We start from the raw sequence: 23,284 nt of genomic DNA, 5'->3' as shown, positions 1-23,284 counted from the left end.
CTCTCTCACGCGTCTTCGGGTTGTGGCGGGCCCCCTAGGCATGTGATGGTGCGGCTGATCTGGGTTCTGCGGCGCGACGGATGGATGCTGCAGGTGACGGGTGGCCGGCCCGTCCTTGGACGGCAGCAGCTAGGCGCGGCGGGTGGCCCAGCCTCAGACGGCTACGTGGCTGGCCGGCCTTTTCGAGCAGCGGCAGTGGTCTGCGGCGGACAGCTAGGCTGCGGTGGCGTGCAAACTGCCTTCATATCGGCGGCGGCGGCGAGGAGGTCCTGGTGCTCTCGTCGGCGGCATCTCTGGTCAAATCTGTTCTGACTGATGCGACCGGCGCTGGTGGTCATCTCTTCCGTCAGAGGTGGTCGGCCTAAGGCTGGGTGTTCGGATCTCCGTATCCATGATCCAGTACTGGCTGCGAGTCGGGGAGACATAGTTTCCGGTGAAAATCGAGCCGACGGCGGGTGATGGCGGCCATCTATGTCGTTACCTTGATGAAGGCATCGTTGTGTGACTTATGTCGACCTACTTGTACTTCTCTGGGGAAACCCTAGGATCTGGTCTTCCAGATCGGACGATGACGGCACTGCGGTGGCGTTTCTCTCTTGGGAGCATCGTTTGTGGAGCAGTGCTGGTGGTCAGAGGCAGAAGGTGGAGCGGCTTCGTCTTGCACGGAGCTTCGATGGATATGTCAAGTTATGCCAAACCGACAGGTGCTACGCTTTCTCATGCCTAGTCGGCAGGTGCTATGCATGACAGATCTTTCAGAGACTTCAAGTTGTGTCGGCTGGTGGTACTTGGCGGCATGGTGCTGAGGTGTACCGGCGGCGACCGCGGCGTGCTCAGCCGTTCGCGCACAGGGTGGTGGTGCCGTTGGGCACCGTGGTGGCGTTGACGGCAGCTAGACCGGGCAAGAATGATGCGTCAGTACAGATCTGAAGATGGAGTGGTGGCAATTGGTGGCGGCGGCATCTGAGAGCGCGTCGGACCAGTGTGTGTCCATACCCGGCAAGTGGCTTGGTTGGGGCCTCATGTCTTAGATGTTAGCTTGTGTGCGAGGTCTGTGGTATTAGGCCTGAACTATCAGCATCCCTTCATCAGCTGGATAGGAGTAGCGACATTTTTCGCATAGACGGTAGCTTCAGACTTATTATTGTACTAGATGACTCGTTGCGCCAATGGCGCAAAGGCCGAGAGGGAACCAAGTATTATGAGAATATTTAGACACTCAAGTCAAAAACCAAATGTGGCCAACACTACCACATCCTTTGCTTGGAAGCCGCCTTTTCTCACCGGATCTAATATAGATACATGATTCTTCAAGAGCAAATTTCAGAGAAAATATAAAGCATGGAAGGCTTTAAGTTGTACTATTGAGACCATACCACCATATCTTCATTTAGTTTCTTTGAAAATCTAAAGGTCTAAGAGGATGGTACATGTGAGAAGCTGTGAATCCACAACAAAAAACTAAACTAACTTCCAAACAAACATTTCAAGTTTGGAAGCCACAAAGAAGCAGCCCAGATCTCTCGTTGTAGTGCAGGTACATGTCCTTAATCCTGCATCCACAACCCATAATTTTTCAACAACTAAATCCATGAAATCCAACCGAAGGAAATCATGGCAGAAACATGCGCCGTGGCTTACGTCTCCGAGAAGGACTTCTTGGCATTCTTGTGCAGGTTGAACACAGCAATCCTCGCCGCGAGCTGCAGAAAAACCACATAGGCACCTTTCTTCACCTTGCCCTTGGGGAGGAGGGGGGCAACACTTGCAGCGCCGCGACAAATATATCTTTTCTGTCCCTCTATCCCTGCTATTTGAAAACAAGGATCTCCACTGATAGAACCAGAATAAGGACAATAAACAAAGTGTACCCGACAGTTCAGGCTTTACCCCAACAAGAACAGACCATGGTCAATTCACACAAGGATGAAAAAGCAGGCAAAGCACACCATGATACACACACAACCACAAAATATGAATGTCATGAGGCAAACGAAAACACAACGTCAGGCCAAACCCATATAAACACGATCAATGAAGCAAGAATAATGACAATACATAGGTCACACAATAAATGCAATTTCCAGAAAAAAAGGAAAGGAAGAAACCCTGATAAGCATAAGAAAGAAGAAGAAAACTTGATCAACAGAAGAGAGAAAAGGGGACCTCCAAGAACATACAACGTAAAAAAGAAAATAAAAGAACTAACCAGCCCACATGCATTGCACTAAACAACCCATTATTATTAGGATCTGTGTGCATACCCAAACTTCTTAAGATTCTGTGTAGAGCAGAAATTTTGAAATGACCCAGAAAAATGTAGTAAGAAATAAAATACAGGAACTACAAAAACTAACTAATCCAGGTGGTCTATGCACCACAAATCAGGAATCCTACAATTGCACTACTATAAACATATGTCTACTGCATTCCAAGTGCTCATATATTGCATCCTTCTTTTTAATATGAAATCCATCATCCTAACACATATCTCGTGCTTGATTTTTCTCTAGCAAAACATGAGGCGATAAACGGTTCAGTTCTATGTACATACTCCGATATCCAGGAAGTGACTACTTCCATGTTAGAAAATCACGTAAAGACATGGGTTTGACATAATTTATAACCACTTGATAAAAAAGGGCATCCAACAATTATGGTACCGTAAAAATCCATCATGATGAACCCAATTGACTATCCCATCAGCGTGCAGAAAGGGACACTAACAGCAATAAGTACCTTATAATAAATCAATGATGCTACTCGACAACCACATTTCTGTAGAAACTTAATTAGAAATACATTTAACTATAAAATGTCAGTGAAAATGGAATACTACCTTCAGTATGCTTACCACCAAAGTAGCCAAGAATATTTTGAGGAAAAATGTTGGTCTATAAAATGTTAAAACTGAAATTTGATTGGAATCCCATTTGCAGAACAAAAGCGAATCTCAGTTGATTCCTTTGTTGATAAACAAGAGATTGTATTTAAGCAATAGCAAAGAAGTGAAAAGAAAACTCATATATTACTTCCTCCTTGAAAGGAAACAAATTAGCCTCTGGATTTGGCCGCCAGCACCAAAGAAAGAAAAAAAATACAGAAGGAAGAAAACAGTAGACAATCGAAACAAACGAAAGCTTACAATAGGAAGCAGAAAGAGGCCATTCTAGAACACAACTGAATAAGTGAATATTAGAGCACCACTTGTTAGAATTACCATAATGATTCATGTTTGGGTAGGCTTCAGAACCACCGCCACTATTATGCCAAGTAAGATAAAATAACATTCAGATGTGCTTTAGTTAATATGTATACTTGACTTGAAAGTAACTAACTTGTAATTTCATAACAAAGTTAAATGTTAGAGTACCACTTCAAGCAGCACAAAAGAAAACAAATCACAAAAGGGCACCACGCCGAGCTCCAGAAGAAATCCCTCCGCAACACCCGTCAGGCACCGTCCCCTAGTAGTTCATGCTCTACCCAGCAAGAACTTGGCTATTTTCAACATAACAATGTAACTATGTTATGGTAGTTCATGTTATATTTATTACTTTGACTAAATTACTGATCGAATTTGAGAGTGCAGCATGAGATGTATACTATCCTCAGCTCACCACAACACTACCATATGACTAAAAAATCGGCGCTGGTTCTAACATTTGCATATAATTTACAAAATGATGATACTAAAACCAATCATGACCAGTGAAGAAAAAATACAAAGAAGGAAAATGAGTATGGATGGCCTTATACCTTATTATGTTCAACACCAATCTGGTGAGGCAGTGGTTAGCATGCAAGGAAGGAAGCGGGAGGCAACAAGCTACTGTGGCCGGAGCTGTGTCGCGGAGGACAAAGAGAAGTGGATAGGAGGGCGACGATGCAGCAAACGAGGCAGGGAGGTGGCGAGCAGTGGCCGTCCTCCCCTCCCCCTCGACCGGTGGCCCTAACCCATCACCTGAATCGCTGCTCCTTCCCCCACCTTCGTCCTCCTCACCCTCCCCGCTCCTCAACACCCACAGTAAAACCACGCCGCCCATGCTCTTGAATTGACAGTTACATGTGCCCGGCTGGACAAAAATGATGGCACTCAACAAGCAGAATCCAGAATTAGAACCACATTTAACTAAAGAAAGCCATGATAATGGAGCACTAACACCTTACAAACATGGATATGAACCAATGGCATATGAGTACTCAATAAAGCAGGAAACGGGCCAGGAGGATATCTATAAAGATAGGCATTCATAACATTGGGAATAAATTGCTGCGTAATGATTGGATTTAATTACCTGAATAAAAATTAATCAGATGCTACCTAGTGCTTTCGGTGATGGGTATCAAGTATCGATAATAATTGAGTTAAAGTGCACTAAAACTAATCTTTGGGAGCAGAACTTTGGTGATCTGAATATGTAACATAGTATGATGATGGTTGTGTTGTTCCGGTCAATAGCATCACCTAAATAGTATGTTTCCCTGTGCAAACCCAGAAGCTAAAGAAACTACATTACATTACATAGAACTGACATTTTTTAGTACATAACAATGGTTCAAAAATTGCATGTTCAACAAAGCGTATACATTTGTTTAGATTCATAAAGCCAAAAAATTATATACGGAATTAACATTACTATATTACTTTTTTACCAATTAACATATTAGGAGGTACACTCAGTCAGCCACTATTGACATCAACATTCGCTATCTGATAATTAATTTGATAAGAACCAACTCTGAAACAGTCAGCCGGTGAAAACTCCGAAACAGTATTGAGTCTAAAATAGTCAACAGTATTAAAAATGAGTCACTTCACATCAACAGCCAACTTTGAAACTAATTAGCAATGGTCACTATTTAAATCAACAGTCACTATTTACATTAGTATATTACCATCTGATTAGCAATTAACATCAAAAGTCAGTTACCACTAAAGTCTAAAACACTCAGACTATGACACAGGAGAGTTTCACTCAATCCCTTGGTTGATACAAAAAATTGCAGATAGTATCCAAGTATTGCATAGAAAGGGCAAAAAAGTACCAACTCTTCCATGAACGCAAGAACATGTCAAGAATGGATTATCTAGGTAATCTGACTCCCTGACGGCAACATCAAATAGGAGAAGAAGAACCATCATCTTCTAAGAAATTAAGAAAATGATGGCATATCAGAAATGTCATAAACACCAACTCAAATAGTTAATTCACGAGGAACACATAAGATTAAAGAATGAATTATTACTCCTTGATGGTAGACAAAGCAAACTTCTTTATTGTCACTGCAATCAAATAATATACAAAACTGCCAGGCTAATTCTGTACTTCTGTTGTTGGCAATCCATCCATGATTAGATTAATTAGTAGAAAATAGTCAATGGAGTTAGTGAGTGAGGCTCACTGACCATCCCAACTGGAACTCTTGTGCTCTCTTAGCGGACTCAACATCAGCTGTGGAGTTTGAGACAGGCTCGTACCATATCACATCCAACAACATCCCCACCTCTGCATTCTGCTCTGCCTGCATAATATTAATGCACAGAAACTCAATCGTTTATTGTTTATTTCAAACTATATTGCAACTTCAGGCCCAAGGGAAAACCACATCAATTTTCAAAGAGCAAAACCTGAACTAAACCAATATATAGGATGTTCCGACTTCTGACCGACCTTGTACTTCTTCCTGTAGATGTCTGAAACAGTGGCATGAGCGAGGATCATGTTGTGAGTGACAATGTAGGGCTCAGTGCCGGAGCTCCCTTGTTTGCAGTAGAGGTGGCGGAGCATAGAGCAGCGACCCGACGCGTGGATCCCACTGTCGTAGCCCTGCACCGCCAGTGTGTGGCTCGTTGAAGGTGATCCAATGCTTCACCCTATCCCAGACGCCTTGAAACACGTCTCTGCATACGCCACGCAGTCATTGCTGCATCTATAATTTGCATGTTTTGGTTGTTTGACCACCATTGCAGGACCCAAGAAAAGTTGCTCCAAATCAAGGTGCCTACGGTACATACATTATCTGCCTGTCAAGCAGCCCACTGTACTTGTCTTCCAGGGCCTGGGAAAGGTCCCAGTGGTAGAGGGTAACATATGGCTCAATCCCTGGAAAAATGATAATTCTAGTTCACATTGTTAGTGAGCTCATAACTAATTTGGATTTAACAGTTATTTTCGATAAAACTTCAACACTGGTCAACAATGTTTTGATCTTTAGAGTGTACAAAAGTTCACCTTTTGCTAGGAGTGCATCAATGACCTTGTTGTAGTGGTCGATGCGTGCCTGGTTGACCTCACCGGTGCCATCTGGACATCAAGCAAAACACACAAGGCTATTACTATTAGTGTGCTGATATATATGTTGATTTAATTCTCCATAATTGGACAACCCTGTCTATCAGTCAAATTATTAAGGGGCGCAAAAAATTTGTACTGATAATGCATACTTGGGATAATCCGAGACCATGCAATTGAGAATTTGTAGGCATCCAATCCCATATCTGCCATGAGTTGAATGTCCTCCTGAAATAGTTAGTTGTTTCAAGGGCCATGAGTATATTTTACAACGTGTGCATAATTAACTGCTCATGTTCATATTCGACAACACATCCAAGAATCATAGCAAAAATGGGCTAATTAAGAACAAAGAAATGCAAACGAGGCACGTACCTGACTGAGAGGGCTGAAGATTTGCGAGGCTGCTCCCCTTCTCCAGATCGAGGCCACACTCCTGGCCTCTCCTTCTCCAGATCAAGGCCATGCTCACCGCCGGTCGACCACGAGCTCCGCCGAATCGGTGATGGCAGAGAAGGAGGACTGGGGGCGAGGCCCTGGATGCGGCATCAGGGGAGGAGGCGGGGGTCGCGGGGAGAGGGTGAGGGCGAGGCCCAGGAGGTGGCGGCAGCAGGGGAGGAGGCGGGGGTCGCGAGGAGGAGGTGGCGGCGGCAGGAGAGGAGGCGGGGGGGACGCGGGTTAGGTCGCTCTCGCGCGGGGGCGGGCGACGGCCAGGTTTCTCCATCGCAGCGGGTGACTTTTATACTCTGTACGTGTTTGTACGTGAAGTTACTAAGATGCCCTCGGTGGGGAACGGAAATTACAGGCGGTGGCAGCAGAAATTTAAAGGTGACGTGGCTAGCTTCGTTGTGCCTACCACTTCTTCAGGGTTTATATGTTCAATTCTTTGTAAGGTCTTTGGTGAATAATTAATAAAATGGCTGCATGCATAGCCCAGATGCAGAGGCCAGGAGTGATCCTCCTTTAAAAAAACATGTTCATTTATAAAATGACAGCTTTTTTTAGGTTTAATAAAAAATTGAAACTACTTAATAAATAAATAAACAGAGCACATTGGTTTTTTTTAGCATCAGTACAGACACAAGCGCTCATATACACGCGCATACACTCACTCCTATGAAGGCACACATGCACACCCTACCCCTATAAGCACCTCCGAGAGATTGAGCCGGCATATCATTTTAAGATTTACGAAGTCATCGTAGGCGCCTCGTCGTCGACGGGAACGTCTCCTCTCACTGAAAGCGCATCGTCGGAAATCCTGAAATAAATCCAGGAATAATGCGAGCACCAGGATTTGAACCCTGGTGGGTTGGGGATAGCACTTCCACCTAACCAACTCAACCATAGGTTGATTCGCAACATAGCACATTGGTTGATGTGCATATTGTTATGGTTTTTCAACCGTTAACAAACAACTGCATGAGACATGTCCCCGCCAAAAAAAACTGTATGAGACATGTGTTTCTAAAGTCCGAATTCAAAATTTTAAAACAGTGAAATACGCGTTGCATCGTTTTCAAACGAAGGAGTACTTGGAAGTGCACATCGTGCACAGCTCGTAGTTGGCAGCCGACCAGCCGTGGTAAATGCACACTGTTTATTTAATAGGAGAGAGGATGTCATGGTGTCATAAAGAAAAAGGGGAGAGAACGGCGAGAGATGGCATTCCTCAGTCAAGAGCAGGCGGCGCCGGCATGGTTCCTCTCGCTGGCCTTCCTCGGCACCCTTTACGCCGCTGCATTCTCGTTCCGGCTCCTCGCCCACCTCGCGCTCTGCTTGCGCCGGCCGAAGGACCTCCGGCGCCGCTACGGCGCCTGGGCCGTCGTCACCGGCCCGACGTCCGGCATCGGCCGGTCCGTCGCCCTGGAGCTCGCCAGCCGGGGGCTCAACCTCGTGCTCGTCGACCTCAACGCCGCCAATCTCAAGGAAATCGCTCACACCGTCAGATCTCGCCACGCCGTGCAGACCAAGACCGTGGTGTTCGATCTCTCGCTCGTTTCTACTGCCCAAGGTAATTAAACTTGTACTACTACTCAAACTCAAGCACGGCACAGAAGCAAATAGCAACGAATCGCTTCATCACTCTCATGGTGACCGCCGCCGGCAGGTGACGAGGCGATGCGGCGGCTCCGAGAGGCCGTGGTGGGGCTGGACGTGGGAGTGCTGGTGAACAACGCCGGGGTGGCGAAGCCGGGCGCCGTGTACCTGCACGAGGCCGACGTGGAGGCCTGTGTGAGGATGATGCGGGTGAACCTGTGGGCGCTGACGGAGGTGACCGCCGCGGTGCTGCCGGGGATGCTGGAGCGACGCAGGGGCGCCGTCGTCAACATGGGCTCAGCCTCGTCGGAGGCCATCCCCTCCTTCCCCCTCCACACCATGTACGCCGCCACCAAAAGGTATGTCTCACACAAGCGGACTGGGATGAGGTGACATGCGCTACGGTGACATGCAGCTCAAATTTAAATTTAAACATTGTAAAAAAATCTAAAAAAAATCATACATGTTCACATCACATGCTAAGTTAACCCTTAAAAATTTCAGATCAAAACTCGAAACATACATCGAGAAACGAAAAAGAGAAATCTGTCATGAATAGTTTCCGAATGGTTCTCTGTAGACTATTCACATCTAAGTTTCTCTTTTTCGTTTCTCGATGTATGTTTCGGATTTTGATCTGAAATTTTTAGGGGTTATCTTAATATGTGTTGTGAACATGCATGATTTTTTTCAAATTTTTTCGCAATGTTTAAATTTGAATTTGGGCCGCATGTCACCGTGCATGTCATCGTATAATATGTGCTGTGAACATGCATGATTTTTTTCAGATTTTTTCGCAATATTTAAATTTGAATTTGGACCGCATGTCATCGTGCATGTCATCGTAGTGCATGTTACCTGATCCCAGTCCCACACAAGCGGGGCATTTCGCGGTACGGTGGAGCAAATTTAGTTCCTATGGATGGAGCGAGACTGTGAGACTGATTGGTTTTTCTGCTTACATTACACGTCGGTGGTTCATTCCAAGCAGGTATGTTGCGCAGTTCTCCAGGAGCCTTTACGTTGAGTACAGAAGCAAAGGGATCGATGTGCAATGCCAGGTATATATATTGCCCGTTACATGTTCGACGCATATTTAGCTTCATCTGAGAGTCCCTTTGATTCAATGGATTTCCATGCAAAAAGATGAAGGATTCTAATTCTTATGAACTTTTCATACACGTTGGCTGTTTGATTGCAATCCATAGGATTTTTTCCTTAGGATTTATTTTATAATTTCCATCCACTTCCAAACTCACGTAAGGAAACAGATGTTTTTCCTGCGTAAAATCAAACAACCATACAATCATGTATGTCATGACACTCTATTCGTGTGCTTTTCTATTCATGCGTTTTATTTATCATGTGAATCAATGAGGCCCTGAATTGTTTCCCTATATAGAGATGATTGTTCAAAGACTAGAAGATATCCAGATTATTGGAGAAGTACTTATGAACTACTGGGATAAAAAAATCTAGAATATGTAAACTAAACATAATAAATACTCCCTCCGTTCCTAAATATATGTACTTTTAGAGATTCCACTATAAAGACTATATTCGGATGTATATATATCGACGTCTTTTAGAGTATATGTTCACTCATTTTGCTCCCTATGTAGTTTATACTGGAATCTTTCAAAAGACTTATATTTAGGAACAAAGGGAGTACATAATAGAGGTAATATCACCGAAAGTTATAGAACTTGCGTCACACGTTTAGTTTGGTGCTAGTACTTTCAAAAATATGGTTTTGTGGTTACATAATTTGACTCAAGCGTGCAGATACAGTCACACTACGTATATGTTGACGTATCCATGTGCATGACCCCACTTGTCATTGACCGATGGCGCTGGGCGTGATGTATTTTACACAGAACACCCTCAAAAAAATTATTTGCGGAAAAAGTCAACCACAGCGACACATTTTTTGCACAAAACATCCTCAAATTGTTTATTTATAGAATAGCAGGACCATGGTACTGTACATATATGTGAAAATTAACAAACAAAAAGCGTGCACCAGGACTCAAACCCACTAACAATTTATTTAACACAAAACAGTCTAGCCACGCCACTAGGATATTCTAGTCAGGTTGTTAAATATGGATAACCAGCGTATATGTACTTGAGGAGGACTTATGTGGAGCTTAATTGGGCTGTGGATACTACAGCCCATTTTTCGCGCGCTATTTTTCTTTAAAGATAATTTCTAAAACATATATAAGTAATAAAGTTACGAACTCCTAAAAAGGTAATAAAGTTACGTTCAAATATTTGTGTGTTAAAACTATTATATATACAGATGATGATTAGTATATAAAACATTTAAATATAAAACTGTGTATTATATATTTAATATTTAGTAAACATAAGTAATAAAAGAATTTAAGACATTTGTAAAACATAACTAATAAAATTATGTTCAAATATTTGTTTCTTAAAAATACAATACATGCAAACGATCATTTCTAAATAAAAACTTTAAATATAAATTTTTCTATTATTTAAAAACTATTTGGTTAATATGTACATTGAAAATGTTTATTAGATGAATATGTTTAATTAATCCAAAAAATATACACTTCTGGCTTATATTTAAATTACACAAAAAGATGAACACAAACATTTACTAAATATTTATGACTATTCACTTGTGTAAAAAATTTTATTCATGACTTATATTTAAAAAATTTATATAACTTAAATATTAGCCACGCCTGAATATTCATATTAACAGTTTAAATTTTAAATTATTAATATTTTGAATTATATAAACATTGAACTATACAAATGTGCGTATATATAATTATTCAAATGTTCATATAATTAAAATAATATTTTTTGAATTGTAACTGTGAAAACCAAATATGCAATACGCACAGTTATATAGTACACATGTTTATATCTTTTAAAAAATAGGACGGACAAAATAGGCTGCAGTATTCTTAGCCCATTTAAGCTCCACATACATGCACCCTCATTTAATACATTTATGTTCGTTATCCATGTCAGACATCCCAACCTGATCTATTGTAGTGGCTTTTCTGTATTGAGTTAAAATAATTGGACCCTGGTTCGAGTCCTGATGTTAATTTTTGCATTTTGTCTTCTCGTGTTAGAAAATAGTTGGTCGTCGGTTCGAGTCCAGGCATACGCTTTTTGTTGTTAATTTTCGCATGTGTAGTATTGTGGTCTTGTTCCCTGCAAAAAAAAATATTGCCGTCTTGTTTTCTGTAAATAAAAAAAGTTAGGGTGTTTTGTGCAAAATGCGTCGATGTTGTTGAATTTTCCCACATAAAAAAATTCAGGGTGTTCTATGTAAAAATACGTCACACCTAGCGCCATTATTCACTGACAAAGTGGGGCCAAACACATGGATACGCCTGCGTACGCGTACTGTGACTGTATCTGCACTCTTGAGTCAAGTTAGATGACCACAAAACCGTATTTGCGAAGTTCTAGCACCAAACTGAACATGCAACACAAATTCTATGACTCATGGTGATATTACCTCTACATAATATGTCACCCCAAAGGACAAGTAAGACTTTAAAATATACATTGAACAGTTGCTGAAATTAGGAGTAATAGGAGAAAGTAGAAACCGGGGCATAGGTCTTTATGTGAGTCACCACTAAAATAGTTATAGGCAAATAAAGAAAGAGACCTGATGACAACACGGTAGAAGATGCTTATAACATTGCAAACAAACAATATTGGATTAATAGAAAATAAGGAAACAAATATTTTTCAAAACTCAATTTAAAACACTAATTTGCAGTCAAAATGGCAGAAGAATCTATAGTGGGTAACACTTGCATGCCCTCAAGTACATTTCAGTGGCTTCTGACAACCTTTGGAATAAAAAATGCATCCGGATTACTTTAAAAAAATGCAAAATATATTTAATGAAAATGAAGAATTCATATAGGTATATGTAGAACATGAGTTGATATTCTCTAAACCGGACAAAGAACATATGGCTCGTCGTGAAAAAATGAGTAGAGCAAAACGGGTTAATATTATCAAGAGAGAAAACGGAAATCTGCAAAGAAAAGATAGTTTGTTGACATGAAATAGGAAAGGGAAAGATATATTTACAAGAGAAAATTTCCAGCTTCTTACAATTCCATGACACTATGAAGAAAGAGGAAACCCCAAAATATCCCATGTGTAAAGAATGTTTGGTATAATGGCGCTTGATCCTTTAGACGGGTAATATATAGACGAAAAGATCAATGTACTGGAAATGAAAATGTTGAACGTCTATTATATCATAGTTTTCTTAGGGCCAGCTTAATTCATTGTTTTAGTCATCAAAAAAGGGCAACCTGGTGCATGGAGCTCTCGCTTGCGCAGGGTCCGTGAAAAGATCCGACCACTTTGGATCTATAGTACACAATCTTGGCCTACATTTTTATAAGAGGACTTGAACCCCAAGGCTCCCTTCTGTTTTAGTCGTCGAAACCAGCATAAAATCATGCCCGATTACTTCTCCTCTGAGGGATGAATGTTATGCTTGTTTGGCGGATTTGTACTGCACCGAATCATCTTTTTCAATTTTCCAGGAAAAATTAAAGCATTAAGAGTCCCATATTCCAATAGGTTGACTTGTCCTATTTGCCGCTCAATGTGACAACTAATTGGACAAACTCCACACCAGCCATACGGGTTGGTAATGGAGCGGCATATTTAGGTCCCTGTTTTTCAGGAAAAAGTGAACATGGTACCTCCTATTTGACGCATTTCATGCAAACAGAGCCGTGACGCACAGGGCGAGCGCGACTCGGATGGACCATTAGAGGCTGCTGTAGCGAGCAGGCCACTGTATACTAATTTTACCTTTACTAAAAAAGTATACTAGTTTGGTACTGTAGTAAACATACTGTAGCATCGACCTTTGAACAGTTTTAAAATTCCAAGTTCTTTTTAAAATTTATGAACATTTTTAAAGGTAAAAAAATCAGAACGTGAATGAATTTGGAAATTGCTAACATTTTTTTTAAAAGGTGAACATTTTTAAAATCCCCCCCCCCAATATTCGAATAAATTAACATTTTTAAAATTTGTGAACAAAGTTTAAAAACTGAACCATTTTTTGAAATCCTGAAGAATTTTATGAAAACACAAACATTTTCAAACATTTTTTAATTTGTGAACAATATTTGAAAACAAGGACTTTTTTAAAATTCTGAGCTATTTTTAAAAATCATGAAAATTTAGAAATCCCTATACATTTTATAAAAACGTGAAATTTTGAATTTTTGACAAAATATTGAATGCAGGAACATTTTTTGAAACTCTGGTGATTTTTTAAAAATTAGGAATGTCTAGGGCACATCTCAAGTAAAAACAATAAGAAAAACAAACGGAAGACTCACGAACGAGGAAGAGGAAGTAACAGAAATGGACAAAAAGGGCAGCCCTGCGTCAAATAGGGTTTTCCCATTAACGTGAGCTCGGGTGTGTGGAAATCCCTCAGAGGAGCCTTTCATCTAGTTTTTCTAGACCTTTCTAACTCCATGAGGCTTCTCATGACAAAGATAGTGGGAATTTAAGTTAAAAAAAGTTTCTTTTTAAAGAAGATAGTAAGAGCTTTTCCTTTGAGATGTCTAAAATATGGTTCCTTTTGACAGTAACGTGGTACATTGACATATTTGCATTATGTGCATGGATGTGCTTTCGAGACAAGTTTTCATCCCGCTTTATATGTAAAGCAACAATCACACAAAGTACATGACCGAATGATGCAAGATGGTGAGATAGTACTTTTACAAAGCCGATTCCGGAATAATCAAGGAAGGTAGAACGCAAACGACTACACAACTGAAAGATAACGTAGAAAGACCTGAAAACACCGCCACAATACGCCTTAATACACGTAAGCTCCACCCCGCTCTCGCTAACCAGCTAGCACTTTATTTCGTGCAGGCTCCGTTCTACGTGGCGACCAGGATAGTGTCAAGGCTGGCAGAGACCGGGCGGGCCGGGCGCCTCTCTATGTTCCTCATTGCGCCGACGCCCGATGCGTACGCGAGCGCGGCGGTGCGCTGGATCGGCCACGGCCCGCCCCTCTGCGCCCCCAACCTCGGCCACCAGCTCCTGTGGTGCCTCGCCGCCGTCCTGCCGGACTTCGTCCACGACTGGCTCCGCATGCGCGAGCACCTGCAGCACAGAGCGCTGGCTCAGAGAGCGTCGAGACGTCGTGCCGGCGTGCCAATAACTGTCAAGTGAATTCCTGGTGATCTTGGACGACATGCCTGTGTTCCACAAACCACACGCTCTGGTGTTCAATTAACTGAATTTCCGATGAACTGAATCATGTAATCGTATTTTGCCGACATGCAATTATTTGTCCACGCACTGCACCTTCACCGTTCGTTAATTAGTTGCATCCAACATTTACCGTTTGACAAAGAGCGCGTACAATGCAAATGTTGCACAAGTCTTTAGGAAAAGGAAGTTGATTCTTTTTCTGTTTGCCAGAAAACCTATCCGAGAGCAAAGTGTTTTTTTAAGCAATAACACTGGCTATTTCTTAAAGAAGCACTTGCCTTCCCTAAAATATCACACCACATGCACACATTCATGCTGGCTACTGAGTACCGGAGCCATTGAAACTGCATGCGAGATTGATGATAATCATCGTGTTCTTCCTGCTATCCATAGATCACTACACGAAAAAACATATTCTACCTTGTGTTTCTCGATACGTGAGTGTAAATTATTGGTCACTTGGCTTACGCCACTGTACACCGTGTGTGAACCTGCGGTGCACTTTAACATGTGCCTCAACGTACTGCCATGTACGACGTGACACCCCTCAAAAACACTCGGCCTTCAGGGATTAAAGCCGAGTGTTTTAGAGGCCCGCACGGTTAGTGTAAATTGATCACTTGGCTTACGCCACTGTACACCGTGTGTGAACCGGCGGTGCACTTTGACATGTGCCTCAGTGTACTGCCACGTACGGCGTGACACCCCTCAAAAACTCTCGGCCTTCAGGGGTTAAAGCCGAGTGTTTTAGAGGCCCGCACGGTGAATAGCGGTGCCACGTGGTCGTGCTCGTCGCTGTTCATAGCGCCGTGAAGAGGTCGTACGTAATCCGCGGGCCATGCATGTACGGTGTGTGCCTTCAACGACACACACGGCATAATGCATGCTGGCAGACGGTTGTTCACACGCAATGCCAGTGGCATGATCGTCTGGATTCTGATACCACCATTAATGCATGCATAACGCTGATACATCTATTTTGCATCATACTTTTATATCGATACTTATTGCATTATGGGCTGTTATTACACATTATATCACAATACTTATGCCTTTTCTCTCTTATTTTATAAGGTTTACATGAAGAGGGAGAATACCGGCAGCTAGAATTCTGGACTAGAAAAGAAGCAAATATTATAGACCTATTCTGCACAACTCCAAAAATACTGAAACTTCACGGAGAATTATTTTGGAATATATAAAAAATATTGGGCAAAGAAAGCACCAGAGGGGGCCACCTGCCATCCACAAGGGTGGAGGGCGCGCTCCCGTACCTTGTGGGCCACCTGGCAGTCCCCCGATATCCATCTTCTGCTATATGGTGTGTTTTGACCTGGAAAAAAATCAGAAGGTAGCGTTCGGGACGAAGTGCCGCCGTTTCGAGGCGGAACTTGGGCCGAACCAATCTAGGGCTCCGACAGAGCTGTTCTGCCAGGGAAACTTCTCTTCGGGATGGGGAAATTGAAGCCATCGTCATTGCTAACGATCCTCTCATCGAGTGGAGGTCAATCTCCATCAACATCTTCACTAGCACCATCTTCTCTCAAACCCTAGTCATCTCTCGTATCTGATCTCTGTCTCAAAATCTTAGATTGGTACCCGTGGGTTGCTAGTAGTGTTGATTACTCCTTGTAGTTGATGCTAGTTCGTTTATTCAGTGGAAGATCATATGTTCAGATCCTTAATGATAATTAATACTCCTATGATTATGGACATGAATATGCTTGATACGTCTTCGTCGTATCTACTTTTACAAACTCTTTTGCCCTTGTTTTGGACCCTAATTTGCATGATTTGAACGGAACTAACCCGAACTGACGCTGTTTTCAGCAGAATTGCCATGATATTATTTTTATGAAGAAATAAAAGTTATCGGAATGACCTGAAAATACACGGAGATCAGTTTTGGAATTAATAAAAAATATTGGCAAAAGAATCAAGTGAAGGGGGCCCACACCCTGGCCACAAGGGTGGGGGGCGCGCCCTCCGTCACAGTTGCCCCCTGGACCTCCACCAACCTCAACTCCAACTCCATATATTCACGTTCGGGAGAAAAAAAATTAGAGAGAAGGATTCCTCATGTTTTACGATACGGAGCCGCCGCCAAGCCCTGTTCTTCCTTGGGAGGGCAGATCTGGAGTCCGTTCTGGGCTCCAAAGAGGGGAATCTGTCGCTATCGTCATCATCAACCATCCTTCATCACCAATTCATGATGCTCACCGCTGTGCGTGAGTAATTCCATCGTAGGCTTGCTGGACGGTGATGGGTTGTATGAGATTTACCATGTAATCGAGTTAGTTTTGTTAGGGTTTGATCCCTAGTATCCACTATGTTCTAAGATTGATGTTGCTATGACTTTGCTATGCCTAATGCTTGTCACTAGGCCTGAGTGCCATGATTTCAGATCTGAACCTATTATGTTTTCATGAATATATTTGTGTTCTTGGTCCGATATTGCAAGTTATAGTCACCTACTACATGTTATGACGCGGCAACCCCGTAGTGACAATAGTCGGGACACTTCCCGGTGATGACCGTAGTTTGAGGAGTTCATGTATTCACTAAGTGCTAATGCTTTGGTCCGGTACTCTATTAAAAGGAGGCCTTAATATCCCTTAGTTTCCAATAGGCCCCCGCTACCACGAGAGGGTAGGACAAAAGATGTCATGCAAGTTCTTTTCAATAAGCACGTATGACTATATTTGGAATACATACCTACATTATATTGATGAACTGGAGCTAGTTCTGTGTCACCCTATGTTATAACTGTTGCATGATGAATTCCATCGGACATAATTATCCATCATTGATCCATTTCCTACGAGCTTTTCACATATTGATCTTTGCTTCGTTACTTTTCCATTGCCACTGTTACGATTGCTACAAAACTGCTACTGTTACTTTTGCTACTCTTACCGTTACTTCCATACTACTTTGTGCTACCTCTTGAGCTTGCGTTGGTTTTTCCCTTGAAGAGGAAAGGATGATGCAGCAAAGTAGAGTAAGTATTTCCCTCATTTTTGAGAACCAAGAACATCGAGGAGAACATGGTATTGAGAGTCAAAGAGAGAGAAGAATCCATCTAGCTACTAGATATGGACCCGTATGTCTGTGGTAAACTATTCACGCTTCATGGGAGAGGCAATGGTGTTGATGTAGAAGCCCTTCGTGATCGAATCCCCCTCCGGTAGGATGTCGTAAAAGGCCCCAAGATGGGATCTCATGGATACAGAAGGTTGCGGCGGTGTAAAAGTGGTTTTGTGGCTCCCCTGGAAGTTTTCCGAGTATATGAGTATATATAGGAGGAAGATCTAGGTCAGGAGGTCACCGAGGGGCCCATAAGGTTGGGGGCCACGCCCTACCCCCCTGGGCGCACCCTCCACCCCTGTGGCTGCCTCGTGGCTCTTCTGACTTGCACTCCAAGTCTCCCGGGTGTCTTCTGGTCCGAGAAATATCATCGCGAAAGTTTTATTCCGTTCAGACTCCGTTTGGTATTCCTTTTCTGCGAAACTCTATAACAAGGAAAAACAGAAACTCGAAGTGGCACTGGGCTCTAGGTTAATAGGTTAGTCCTAAAAATCATATCAAATAGTGTATTAATGCATATAAAACATCCAAAACATATAATATAATAGCATGAAACAATCAAAAATTATAGATATGTTGGAGACGTATCACTTTGCTACTAAATACTTTGCTGCAGATACATGTGTGGTTGAATTGACAACTCAGCTGCTAATACTTGAGAATATTCTTTGGCTCCCCTTGTGTCGAATCAATAAATTTGGGTTGAATACTCTACCCTTGAAAACTATTGCGATCCCCTATACTTGTGGGTTATCAAGACCTTTTTTTGGAGCCGTTGTCGGGGAGCATAGCTCTATTCTCTGAGTCACTTGGGGTTTATATCTGTTGATCACTATGAGGAATCTAAAAGACAACAAAACCAAGATCTATCCCTCACTACGAGGGGAGTTAAGGAACTGCCATCTAGCTCTGCACTTCATTCTCCTTTTGTTTTAAGTAAACTTGCGACACCTACACCTGTTATTGATTCCGATATGTCACATGTTATTGATGATGCCACTTCGGCTATGCATGGTGCTTATGATGAAACTACTTCTCTACTTGATAATACTGTGCCACCAGGTGAATTTCTTGATGAACAACTTGCTAGGGTTAGAGAGAATGAAATTACTAAAACTGATGATATTATTAAAACTGAAGATTATGATTCTCCCCCTAGGTATGAATTGCCTATTGTACCTGAGGGTTATTGTCGTGGAAGTGTCACGACAGATGTCCTCATGGAAGGACTTAGTTGTGGAGCTATTGCGATGAGGTTAGCTTAAAGGGGTTAAACGGGACAAAAGACACGGAGAGTTTATACTGGTTCGGCCACTTGCGGTGAAGGTAAAGGCCTACTCCAGTTGAGGTGGTATTACTAGGGTTTCGATTACCAGGGAGCAAACACGGTTTTCCTGGCTCTCGATTTGATGTTTCTTGCCGTAAGCCGCCATCGGGTCGTCCCCTTATATACATGGGTTGACGCCTTGCGGCCTACAGAGTCCCGACCGGCTCATACAATGTGTCCGGCTCGGTGACGTATCTTACATGCCTTACATTACAAGTCTACACATACATGGCGGTTTACACTTACGGGCCTTAAGCCGCCTCTGGGCTTGGGCCTCTTATAAGCCTAACAGTGAAACACCATCTTGTATACTCTTGGGCTTCATTTAGATGAACCACCATTGAGGTTGACCCGACCCCTCCTGGGCGGGTCATATCTGATAGTCATATCCCCAACATTAGGCCCCAGGTTGATTTGAACTTGTTCATGTCAATCTTCAACACTTAGAAAAAATCCTTCTACATCTGCTGTGAAAACATTGTAACCCGCCATGAAGTCATCTCCAGAAATTTCAGAAACCCTCCACGACGTCATCTTTAACGGATCGTTTATCCTTAATGACCTTCCGGAAATCGAGGCGTTCAATTAGTTGGATAATCATCATTTGGCCTCCTCGTTTTTCACACCTGCCTGTTACTCCTTTCCTTATAAATAGGGTCAAACCGTCCCATTCTCATTCTCTTATATTCTCCTTCTCGTCTTCTTCTTCCTCGCGACGCACCAGCCTGCACGAGCTCCGCCACCGTCGACCTCCGTCCCCTTCGACAAACTCCGGCCGCTGCATCACCCTGAACGGACCAGAAACGCCGCGGCACTCCTCCGCTATCAGCTAGCACCAGTAAGTCCTCCCTTTTCCTTTTCATGGATCTGTTATTAGGGTTTTGGTGTTCGTCGGTGTTCATCACCGTTTCTTCCCTTTCTCCTTTCTATATCGCGTAGTTTAATCTGAAAATAACATAGGTCCTGTGCGGTAGCAGTTTTAGCATCTGCTTTTGATATTAGAACATATCCACATCGCGACGGATCTCTTCTGGGGCACCTCCACTTTTCTGCTGCCGCCTCTATAGGTTTAGAATTTATTTCCTTTTTCTGAACAGTTGCAGATCCGAATTTACAGCCTTAACTTGTGGAACCTGTTTGTCCCAACACTTAGCAAATTTTGCTCTTGTTAGATCTTGAATATCTTAGTCATGGCGGCTTACTTTACCGGCTTATCGTTACTTCATATATCATTAGCCCCTGCTTAAGCCGCCATTCTGCATGTACACTGCAATCGTTAACTTGTGATTTCACCAACTAACTTGAGCCGGCAAATTATACCCTTCCTTTAGGTTGTCCTTCTTTCACAATGCCGCCAAAGACAGTTACTACATGTAACTGGGTTCCCTCCATCGTCATTGAGGGTACTTTAAAAGATTTTGTCAAAGTTGGATATTTGCCAAAGAAGAGTGTCATGCATTACCGCGCTCCTGACCCGGACGAAGAGAGACCTCTGCCAAAGGATAGTGAAGTCATTGTATTCACTGATCATATGAACCAGGGCTTCTCTCCGCCTGGCTCTAAGTTTTTTCGAGATGTTCTGCACTTCTTCAAACTCCATCCTCAAGACATTGGACCCAACTCCGTGTCAAACATCTGTAACTTTCAAGTTTTTTTTGTGAAGTATACCTTCAAGAAGAGCCTAGCGTCGAGCTTTTCAGGGAATTATTCTATCTGAACTGCCAAAATGAGTTCACAAACAGGCCCAACTTGGAACTTGGTGGGATCTCGATTCAACGCAGAAGAGATGCCATCTTCCCTCAAGCAGCTCTACCAAGTCACCCCAAGGACTGGAATCAGACGTGGTTCTATTGTAAAGATATCTCGCCGGCTGATCAAAATCCCTTGCCGGGTTATCATGCTGAACGTCTTGACCCAAAACATCAACTCCCTGAAAAACTTACCACCGCCGAACGTAAGAGACTCGCCCCTACTATCAGAAAGGTCCAAGCCCTGCTAGGAAACGGTTTAACTGGAGTTGATTTGGTCCGCTGCTGGGTACGGTCTCGTGGAGGATCATACCCTTAAGCCGCCGATCTAACGTGATGTGTACTTATACCGGAGAAAAGACGATCCATTACGCCATAGCTCTCTGCGTCTGACTAAAGAGGGCATTATGGAAATGGCAACAACACTTGTAAATGGAAAATTTGAAGACTATAGCAAAGTGGGCCTGAACCCTTTCTACAAGCTTAACTCGTCGCCAGATGTAAGTCTCTTGATTTCCCTTACTTTACCTCATCATCCAAATATTATGTGAATTCAAGTATGTTACTATTCCACAGGCTAAATCTGACTTCTGGAAGGCAAAATATGACCACAAAGCCGCCAAGAAGGCTAGGGCTGTCGCGAAAGCCGCCAAAAAACCCAGCAAGAAACCTAAGAATAAATCAAGCGCCTCTGATCTGCGTACACTGGATGACACCTCTGAGTCGGAGGTAGCCCTTGACTCTCTTGGCTTGTTCTCCAACCATGTTATTTACACCGACTATTACCAGGATGACACGGGAGCCATCCAAACAGTTGAAGAAGAGGTAACTATTATTTCCTCCGACTCAGAACCTTTGCCAAGACAGACACTTCGGCGAGTAACCCGGAAAATAAGGTTTTCACAACCCTTGGCATATTTAGATCCTCATTTTCTTTTGAAATGACAGCAACACGAGAATCGCCGCCAGACCCGGACCAGTGGAGGTGAAGAATTATCCTCCGGTTTACCAAACACCCCACCTCGAAAATGCCAAAATGAGGTTCCTTATAACCTTAACTCTTTTATTTACTGGCGGGTTTCAGCCACTCAATTCCTTCGATTCAATCTTGCAAGAGATTTCTCGTTCTTCCTCTGGCGATTCATCTCAGACCCAGCTACCGGCTTTTAAGACTGCCCCTGGGTAAGCACAATTACCTTTCTCCTGTACTTTTATATCCTCACCATTATGCTGACTTGTCCGAATTCTTTTAGTGGTCAAGAAAAGCCCAACAAGAAGGCAAAGGTGATAAAACTGGCCGAAGACCCTAAAGTTGCTGAACCGGACCAGCAAGCTTCTGCACCAGAAGCCTCTGAACAACAACCAGAAGATCCTGCTTCCAACACTCAAACTGAAATGCCTGAGTTGTTTGTTGGTCAAACCAACATTGACACTTCAACTACTGAACCATCCAGCTCACTTAACCCGCCAGAGACTTATGCTGATGAAATTCTGATCACTGGCACTGGTTTTACTGAACCGGGGAACCCAACTGTGTTAGCCAGACATTCTTCCAAGCAAGAAGTCATGGAGAGATGGAATGTGAGATTTGATGTCTCCCACTATGCTCAATTGATCAGTAGTGAAGTATTGTCTGGTTATCTCAGTCAAGTACACTCCAGCCGTGATTTGGAAATTGAGATGGTGAAACAGATGCACCAGAAGTATGAGGTATGTCATCCGGCTTACATAAGTTACGTATATCCTGCTAGCCCCCAAGTCTTCAGATTATGATAAGAATGAATAATCTGTAGACTTAAAAAACCATAAGCTTCTGTCCTAGAATCCCTCCAAGTCCGGTTTAAATCTAAACCTGATGCTGAAATAGCATAATTTTGCATTCGTAGTCCCCAAGGGCTGGTTTAATCAGTATGAATGAGTCGGCCCTATTGATCACTGTTTAAAAGAGTAGAGCTTAACTGCATAGTCCCCATGAGTCGGCTGAGACTGTTTACATCACATCCGGTTCATTATTACTAAGATACGAGCAATATGCATTAGCCCCCAAGTGCCAAGTAGTGTTGCTTGCAAAGTGCTTGGGACTTTATTCATAAGAGCCGTTTCTGTGAAAATTTGTTTTGACAGACATTAGCCCCCAAGTGCCAAGTGTTGTTGCTTGCAAAGGACTTGGGACTTATATTGTTGTAATCCTCCATGAAATATGTTTGATAAATCTGTGCTGCATGCAGGCTGCGACTGCTGAATTGGAATCTCAACTGAACGATGCCAAGACCCGGCTGGCGGCTCAAGAAAATGAAACTCGGAAAGCTGAGTCAAAATTCCAGTTTAATGTGACTGAATCGGAAAAGTTGAAGACCAGCTTTAAGGCGGAGAAAAAGACTTGGGTTGAAGAAAAGACTGCTTTAACGCAGCGGGCCAAGAAAGCAGAAGCAACTCTTCAGGAGGTGACCACTGAGCTCCCCGGCTTAAAACATCGTGTGTCTCAGATGGTTTCTGCTATCTTCAGT

General features: G+C 42.9%; 1 protein-coding gene and 1 long non-coding RNA gene across 3 annotated transcripts; one reads left to right on the top strand and one right to left on the bottom strand.

Annotated features, from left to right (window-relative positions):
- Positions 1-1,356: 1,356 nt before the first annotated feature.
- On the bottom strand, positions 1,357-6,994 carry LOC125518641 (uncharacterized). Of its 2 annotated transcripts, XR_015611972.1 has the most exons (6): positions 6,672-6,994; positions 6,449-6,524; positions 6,237-6,308; positions 5,676-6,107; positions 1,642-5,526; positions 1,357-1,553 (listed from the first exon to the last, which is right to left on the bottom strand). It is a non-coding gene; the product is annotated as an uncharacterized LOC125518641 (long non-coding RNA). The 2 variants fall into 2 exon arrangements; XR_015611971.1 differs by having other exon boundaries at positions 1,357-5,526.
- A 904-nt stretch (positions 6,995-7,898) lies between these two features.
- Positions 7,899-15,225, top strand: LOC125521408 (very-long-chain 3-oxoacyl-CoA reductase 1). Its single transcript, XM_048686466.2, has 4 exons — positions 7,899-8,310; positions 8,407-8,695; positions 9,328-9,397; positions 14,271-15,225. Exons 1-4 carry the CDS (start codon positions 7,959-7,961, stop codon positions 14,571-14,573), a joined length of 1,014 nt encoding a protein of 337 aa, XP_048542423.2. The 5' UTR covers positions 7,899-7,958; the 3' UTR covers positions 14,574-15,225.
- Positions 15,226-23,284: the final 8,059 nt, after the last annotated feature.

The sequence above is a fragment of the Triticum urartu genome, chromosome 7A (assembly GCF_056163025.1).
Source record: "Triticum urartu cultivar PI428250 chromosome 7A, HENAU_Tu73, whole genome shotgun sequence".
In the NCBI taxonomy this organism is placed as follows: Eukaryota; Viridiplantae; Streptophyta; class Magnoliopsida; order Poales; family Poaceae; genus Triticum; species Triticum urartu.
This window is presented reverse-complemented; position numbering and strand designations above follow the sequence as displayed.

Excerpts from the sequence above, each read along its gene's own strand:
- LOC125521408 (XM_048686466.2), top strand. The coding sequence starts at position 7,959 with ATGGCATTCCTCAGTCAAGAGCAGGCGGCGCCGGCATGGTTCCTCTCG. Across the intron at positions 8,696-9,327 it reads ATGTACGCCGCCACCAAAAG|GTATGTTGCGCAGTTCTCCA; the intron begins GTATGTCTCACA and ends CATTCCAAGCAG. Across the intron at positions 9,398-14,270 it reads GGATCGATGTGCAATGCCAG|GCTCCGTTCTACGTGGCGAC; the intron begins GTATATATATTG and ends TATTTCGTGCAG.